At 42.4% G+C, this 8783-nt stretch overlaps 1 protein-coding gene across 2 annotated transcripts in view; it reads right to left on the bottom strand.

Annotated features, from left to right (window-relative positions):
- Positions 1-8783, bottom strand: part of LOC109912183 (C-type lectin domain family 10 member A-like) — a 63724-nt gene that overhangs the window by 20767 nt on the left and 34174 nt on the right. For both annotated transcript variants that reach the window (XM_048617864.1, XM_048617863.1), the window contains 3 exons: positions 7451-7567; positions 4352-4423; positions 1817-1885 (listed from right to left, as the gene is read on the bottom strand). In XM_048617864.1, the coding sequence (XP_048473821.1) occupies positions 1817-1885; positions 4352-4423; positions 7451-7567 (258 nt within the window). The remainder of the gene's footprint in view (positions 1-1816; positions 1886-4351; positions 4424-7450; positions 7568-8783) is intronic.

Genomic DNA, 8783 nt, shown 5'->3' on the forward strand with positions numbered 1-8783 from the left:
GAGGGGCATAGATAAAGTGAATAGCAAACATCTTTTCCCATAGTTACAGCATTTAAAAGACATTTAGATAGGCAGAATGAATGGGAAAGGTTTAGAGGGATTTGGGCCAACCGCAGGCAAGTGGGACTAGTTTACTTTGGGAAACTTGTTCGGCATGGACTAGTTGGACTGAAGAGACAGTTTCTGTGCTGTATGACTCTATGACTCTAAGAGTACAATGTGGGAAAAAGGCAAAGTTGCTCATTTTGGAATGGAAGACAAATGACAGGATATTATTTAAATGGAGAAAAACTACAAAAAGCTGCAACACAAAGGGACTTGGGGACCTTTCCAATACAGTTCAATATAGGACAGGAACAGGCCCTTCAGCCCACCAAGCCTGCACCAATCTTAATCCTTATTTAGACCTGCTACTTATTGCCCATGCACAGTATCTATCCTTCTGTTTGCCTCACATTTATGTGTCTATCAAGATACACCTTGAGCGTTGCTAATGTGCCTGCTTCGACGTCCTCCACTAGCAGTGTATTCAAGGCACCCACCACCCTCTGTGTGAAAACATTTCCCCACACTTCTACCCTAAACTTTCCACCCGGTGAAAAAGCCTCTGGCTATCTACCCTATCTATGCCTCTCACAATTTTGTAGACCTTTATCAGGTTGCCCCTCAGCATCCGTCTTCCCAGTGAAATAGTCCAAGTTTATCCAATTTCTCTTCATAACTAAAGGGTGAACCTTCTCTGCACCCTCTCCAAAGCACCCAGTTCCTTCTGGTAGTGTATCAATAAGAACTGCACGCAATATTCCAAATGAGGCCGAAATAAAATTTCATACAGCTGTAAAATAACCCACCAACTTTTGTATTTGATGCCCTGGCTGATGGAGGTAAGCGTTCTGTATACCTTCTAGAGCACCTTATGCGCCTGTGTTGCCTCTTTCAGATCTGTGGACCAATACGCCCAGATGCCTCTCTAGGTCGATGCTCCTAAGGGTTCTGCCATTTATTGTATAATTCGCACCTGAATTTGATCTTCCAAAATGCATCACCTCGCATTTGTCCGTATTAAACTCCACCTGCGATTTCTGTGTCCAAATCTGCAATCTATCTACATCCTGCAGGCTTGAGGGGCCAGACGACTTACTCCTGCTCCTACTTTTTGTCGAATTATGGTCTTGAATTATGGATTGTATTAAATGGAGGAGTAGGCCCGAGGGGCTGAATTGCCTAGTCCAGCTCTGAGTTCTTCTGTTCTTATGTTAAGAGGTGACTGCATCATCTAAGAAAGAACTTAGTGAGAAAGGGAACTTCTGAAAACCAAAGACAGCCCACAAAAATCAAAAAGTAGCCTTTGTGAATATTTCAAATCTAGAATCAAGATGGTTGGATGGAGTTAGAATATGGATCAGCCATGATCCAGTTGAATGTTAGAACACACTTAAGAGGCCTCCTCCTTTAGCTCCATCACTTCCAGATGATTGCAACATAAACACTGAGATGGGTTAAAATGGAGCAGCTAGAGAGGGGCTGCCTATCATTAACATGTACATGCTTCCATTGTGCCACCAACAATGCTGGGCATAAATTGAGGATGAGATACTTGGCAGAACAGCTACACTGGAGACGACTGAGCAGGAGCCAAGTGTAACAGCAGGACACACTTGCTGCGATGTCGTGATGTAACCCACAATAGTTCTCAGGTGAGTTGTGAACTGCAATGATTAATGCTCAGGAGTTAGTTTGAATCTCTTCACTCTCTGAGCTCAGTGACACAGAGGCCAGTCTGTCCTCTCTATAAAGATGTATAAGATGGACTTACTGGCACTCAGTACATCTCTCTGTCCTTGCTGAAACTGCATGTGCCCACTGTGTATATCATTGGTCAGCTCTGCAAAGAAAGACAAACATTGGTTCAGTCATCAGTCAACAGTGAGCAGGGCACCATGTGATCCAAACGTGCCCAGCACAGTGGGTTCCAAACACATTTTACACAGTACAATCCAAGCACACCCAGCACAGTGTGATCCAACATGCCCAGCTTAGTGCGATCCAAATATACTTTACACAGTGCGATTCAAACGTGCCCAGCACAATGTGATCCAAACTCACCCAGCACAATGTGACCCAAACACGCCCTGCACAGTGCGATCCAAACATGCTCTACACAGCGTAATGCAAACATGCCCAACACAGTGTGATCCAAACGTACTCTACACAGTATAATGCAAGCATGCCCAGCACAGTATGATCCAAACTCACCCAGCACAGTGCGATCCAAACATACTCTACACAGTGTAATGCAAGCATGCCCAGCACAGAGCAATCTAAACATGCCCAACACAGTGCAATCCAAACACGCCCAGCCCAGTGCAATCCAAACACACTCTACACAGTGCGATTCAAACATACTCTACATAGTACGATCCCACCGCTGCTTTGTGCGATCCAAAGTACACTCTGCACGAATATGAACAAAATTTGACCCTGACATTGCTCAATCCAACATTTGTTAAATTAGAATACTATTTTAACCTTTTTTCGTTTGTGTGGAGGGTCTGCAGAAGGAAGGTTGCACCGAATCCTCAGTGGGATCCTGCGCCTTGCTTAGAGTCTTAATGGACATTCACTTTTTTATCCGATAGCCCCAGATTCTCGGTTGGGGAAAGGGGGTGAAACTCCAGGGTCTCATATCTTCATGTTTCCCTGCTTTTAACTATAAGGCAGTGGTTCACATTACAATCCAACAGCATGACACAGGAATCCATTCTACTGAACCCTGATACTATAATAACGCCTGACTCACTCTGTGGCCCAGTGCTCTGTACTCTGACACCCCAATAACCCCTGACTCATTCTGTGACCCAGTGCGCTGTAACCCATACCCCAATACCCCCTGACTCACTCTATGACCCCATTGCTTTAAAATCAGTGCGGCATCAGGAGCCCTAGGCTGCTTTGAAGGACAACATATTAGAACATGTGTTGAGACAGGTATCTATAAAAATCACTAGCCTAGACTGAATCAAATGAAACAAAAACACAGAATGTGGCCATTCTATCCACTGAACCAGTGCTATCACTTCTGTAGATTTTTCAAGTTAGTCCCAATATCCTGCTCTTTCGCCATTGTCTATTAAAATAAATCCACCCATTAAGATTTTACAAGGCTCTAGATGCATTCAGTAGATGCAACAGACGATCATCTGTCTGGCCCCTGGACATCCTGCACTAACAGCTACTGTGAATAAAAGGTCCCTTCTTGTTTGTGGCTGTAGAAGAATGGTTACAGAGGCAGCACCAGACACAAGAGAAAGCAGCTGAGAAACAGCAGCCAAGGCTACAGGCACTGCTCACTATACAGTACCCTCTACAGGAACCATGGGTATGCAAGAACTGTGTGCAGCAAAGCTCAGCTCAGCTCCAAAGCATACTGCAGTCAAATAGCCTGCAACCATTCAGTGCCAAGATTAACACTTCCATTGGAGTAGCCACACAAATGGCTACAATCAATTGCTAGATGCCCATCATCCAACGCAGCAAAAAATTCTGCCATGAAACAGCAGCAATTTTCTATCATTTACGTAGGAATATAGAATTAGGAGCAGGAGAAGGCCAGTCAGCCTTTCCAGCCTTCTCTGCCGTTCAAAATGGCTGATCCTCTATCTCAATACCACATTCCCGCTTTCTCCCCTTAGCCCTTGATCTCTTTAAAATCTAAACATTTATTAATTTCTTTCTTGAAGATATTCAGTGACCTGGCCTCCACAGCCTCCTGAGGTAGAGAATTCCACAGATTTGCTGCTCTCTGAGTGAAAAAGAATTACTCATTCAGTCGTAAATGACCGTATCCTGACTGCACAGCCTGAGACTCTGCCCCCTGGTTCTAGACTGTCCAACCTGGGAAAACATCATTCCTGCATCCCGTTTGTCCAGCCCTGTTGGAATTTTGTACATTTCAATCAGATCCTCTCTCATCCTTCTAAATTCTAGTGAATGCAGGCCCAATCGAACAAACCTCTCCTCATAGGAAAGTCCTGTCATCCTAGCATTAGCCTAGAGAGCCTCCGCTAAACTATATCCTCTCTTAGTTAAGAAGACCAAACTGCATACAATGCTCCAGTTATGTTCTCAGCAGGGCTGTATATAAGTGCAGTAAGACATCCTGACTTCTTAACTCCAATCCTCTTGCAATGAAGTTCAATATACCATTTAGCACACATTGTGGTCACTCATTGGGCTATCAGGGTACTAGACGGTCCATCTGAATGTCTCAATAATGCCAGACAACAAATTGGGGACCATTGATGCAACTCCTTTTTCTATTTCAAACAAAGACATATTGACAAGCACTTACTTTGCTTCATGTCTGCAAGCTGGGCTGTCACATCATTCCTCAAATCTTTAATTTCATTGGAGATCTGTTTAACTGGAAAGGAGACCATTATTAATAACATTAATGCTCCAACATTGACAAGCAAACACAACTAGATGTTTTTAAAGGTAGCTTTCAGGCTGTGATTATAGAACAGACAATTCAGTCTCAACTCTGTTCAGCCATGGCTAATCTAAATGCTTAACTCCATCTACCTGCTATTGCTCTATGTCTCTTAACAGTCATATTGAATAAAAATCGATCAAACTCAGGTTTGAGGGTCGGTTTGGGAGCAGTTCCAGAAGAAGTGCTTTCCAAAGATAGTCCTGAACAACTTGGCTCTTGTTTCAAGACTACGTCCCGTTGTTTGGGACTGTTCTCAGCAGAGGAAATAGTTTCACTAGGCCCTATCAACCCTTTTCATCATTTTAAACTCCACTATATGGTATTTGTTTCATTTGTTCATGGGAGGTAGGCTTCACTGGCTTGGCCAGCGTTTATTGCCTGTCCCTACATGCTCTTGAAATGGTGGTATAGAGATGCCTTCTTGAACTGCAACAGTCGATATGCTGTAGGTAGACCCACAGTGCCCTTTGGGAGGGAATTCTAGGATTTTGACCCATTGACAATGAAGGAACGGTGATATATTTCCAAGTCAGGATGGTGAGTGGCTTGAAAGGGAAACTAAAGATTGTGGTGTAATGAGGTCGTTGGCTGAGTGGCCCTGGCAGAACCCAAGCAGCATGAATGAGCTGGTTATTGCTGAGCAGGTGCTCCTTGATAGCACTGTTGATCTTCATTATTGAAGGAAATACAAGCCCAATTAATACAATTTATAAAATTTAACAAATCCTTGTGTTTTAATTCTTTGAATTTCAGATCAGTTAGATGAAGCTTTAAGGAGTCTATGAAACATGTAGAATAATTGCATAACTCTCCTCTGAAACTGAAACTTCTCTTCAATATAAACAACGCCACACTCTTCACCCTCTCCCCAGATCTCCAGTTCTTCACCTATTTAGCCTGAACTTCTGTCTCAATGACTGAAAGAAGGAGATTTGGTAGATGCAAAGGAAGATTTCAGAATTACAAAGGTGATTAAATAAGTTTTCACAGTGGTCATTAGACTAACTGATCTTGTTTGAAATACATTTAGAAGTTTCAATATTATTTTGTTTGAAACAGTATCTTTAATTTTACTTAGGGATAGAATGCATGATGGCTAAATTTGATGATTACATTAAAGATAGATGGGGAAGTAAGCTGGAAAGATGACAGAATGAATCTACAAAGAGTTTAAAGTTCTGTGCCCAATTTAAAGTTCATTCATGGAGTCACATGTCTGCCAGACTGTGTAAGGATGGCAGATTTCCCTTTTTAATGGCTGTTAGTGAAACAAATGCATTTTAATTAAAATCAGCACTGGTTACACGGCTGGGTATCTACAAGAGTTTAGAAGAATAAGAAATGATCTTGCTGAAACATGTAAGATTTGGAGGTGACTGGATAGGATGAATGCTGCAAGGATATGTCTCTCTTGTGGGAGAGGCCGGAACTAAAGGGCACCACGTAAAAACAAAGGGGCTTCCATAGATGAGGAACTTTTTCCATTTGAGGATTGAGAATCTTTTGAATTCTCTTCCTCGGAGAGTGGAGGAGGCAGTGTCATTGAGTACTTTTAAAGCCGAGAAAGACAGATTCTCAAATGTCTTGAGGGTCAAAGGTCATAAGGAGGAGTTGGAGAGTGGAGTTGTGGCCACAATCAAATTAGCCATGATTATTTTGAATGGTGGAGCAGAGTCAAGGGGCTGAATGGCCTTTTCCTGCTCTTAGTTTGAATATTTATCTGTTAAAATAAAATGAAAGAATAAAGGGGATCATACATCTGCCCAACAAAAAGCCTGGATGACACAGTTGCTAACATTGACATGGATCCAAGTTGTCTTACTGGGAACAATGTTCTAGATGTTCATATCCAATAACAATAGTGATACTGTACTCACTGTGGGTATTTGTTCATTTCCAAAACCAAAGGGTGGTGCTAGTAATTTTATAAATCTGCTTAATTACGAGGAATTGGAGTTGGAGGGGACCAGAGAATAGCTTATTAGCATTTGTACATGGTTACAAAGTCCATGTGATTAACATTGCCATGGGGATAGCCTTTCAGAGTGGAATGGCCTACAGACAGCAAATGTGGTATTGGGTTCCAGTCTTTCCACAATATCCCTGAAAGCTATAGGTACAAATACAAAAATCTGAGAAAGGGGAAGAAATAGAGGTAGCCTGTCCTGTACCTGAAGCAATGGTCAGGCTGTGGCTGGGAGCTCATGCTCAGATTGAAGAGACTGAGGTTCATAAGGATTTAAAGGAGCCTGGAAGATTTGCCTAGGCTTAGCTAAGAAAGGAATTTTCACTGGAACACTCACAATGATAAACAATTCTAGAATTAAAACTTACCTGGCTAGGAAAGGAAGAAAGAAGCAGGAAACAAGGAACATAGAATAGCTTTGGTTTGGTTCTGGGAGAATGAAATGTTTATTTCAGGGACAGAGTGAAGTATAATTGTCAGGAAGATCTTTGGTCCTGCTGAAAGCTAAGTGGAGAGTTTCTATAGAGTATAAAGTGACTAACAAATGATCAACATTGCTTTTTAGTTCATTTGTTACCGTAAATATCTCAAAATTTGAAATCCTGATCCTTTCATTCAGTCACTGGGAATTCAGATATTTTAATAAAAACTTTGTTGGTCTCTATGGAGATCATAAGAGCCTGCATTTACATTGTTTCCCTTTATAACTAAATGAATGCTATATTAATGACAATTTTCATTGGGTCATAGAGATTTAGCACACATTTGGCACATTGCACCATATTTTAGAAGGATTGAGAATTTGCGTCTAGAGCTTCTAATCCCCTCTCTCCACAGCCTCAGGTGAGACCATTAGATTCCAGTGACTCTCCCACCTCGAGATCATTCCCCGGTCAATTCCATCTTGACAGTTCTGTAACACGCTAGGTTTGCCTGACTTCGCTCAGATTCCCAAGCTGATCAGATGTCACAAACATTCAGAAACTTACATTTTAGCAGGCCAACGACAAATATTATGATCAGCAGAACAAAGAGTCCCAGGAGAATGTAGGCAATGATTTTAGAGAAATTGCCTTGGGATGTCCCTGCTGTCCCTTTGGCAAGTCCTGAAAGGAGACACAGAAATGGTAAAACACATTGTGATCTTCTATGTTGAAAAAGAAATAGTTTGCCTGTTTGTAAATAACTGAGGAATTTCCCTTAGCAGGTGAGACTGGGGAATGAATAATAGGAAACAAGGAAATGGGCTTTGATTATGTATTTTATAACTGCTTCACAGTAGAAGACACTAGAAGCACCCTAGGAATAGTTGAAAGTCAGCAGGCACAATGGGGCAAGGAAGTAAAATAATCACTGGAGAATTAGTACTGGGAAAATTACTCTGAACAATAGCTACTTGGAAACTGTCCAGAGCTGACGGCTTGTATCCTAATGCCTTGAATATATGAGAGATCTGCCATCTACGGTACAGATCTTTTTTCCCTCAGAAGATCTATAGATTCATGGATTCATACAGCGCAGAAAAGGCTCTTTGTGTGTGTGATCCATGTGTGTGGCTTTTCTATGTACTTTTGTTTGGAGTTCCCCATGAGCCATACGCACAGACCAGGTACTGAACTTCAACAGTAACCATCCTAACACACACAAATGAAGCTGCGTGCAAACACTATTTAAAAGGGCAACAACACACTACAGCAACACGGAACGACGCCAAGAGGAAGAAGAATACCTCTTCCAGGTTTTCAAGGATAATGGATATCCAAAAAACTGGGTCAGAAGAGGCCTACACGAACAACAACAAGAAGATACTACACACCCCGATACACTCATCACACTACCCTACATCAGGCACACATCGGAACTAACCACAAGACTCCTACGACCGCTAGGCATCAGAGTGCCACACAAGCCCACATCAACCCTACGACAACTGCTCACCCAAACTAAAGACCCACTCCCCGCCATGGACAAGACCAATGTCATCTATAAGATCCCCTGCAGAGACTGTAAGAAACACTACATCGGACAAACAGGAAGGAAACTAACAACAAGGATACACGAACGCCAACTGGCTACAATGGTACAACATCAAAATCCTGGGACAAGCTAAGCAGAGACAGGCACGGGAATTCCTAGAAGCCTGGTACTCCACGAAGAAAGCTATCAATAAACACATAGAACTCGACCCCATATACACTCCACTACGAAGGAAAACTGGAAGCGAGGCAATCCAGAGATAGTAGGAAATGCAGATGCTGGAGAATCTGAGATAACGAGGTGTAGAGCTGGATGAACACAGCAGGCCAAGCAGCATCATAGGAG

The sequence above is a fragment of the Rhincodon typus genome, chromosome 38 (genome assembly GCF_021869965.1).
Source record: "Rhincodon typus isolate 14 chromosome 38, sRhiTyp1.1, whole genome shotgun sequence".
NCBI lineage: Eukaryota > Metazoa > Chordata > Chondrichthyes > Orectolobiformes > Rhincodontidae > Rhincodon > Rhincodon typus.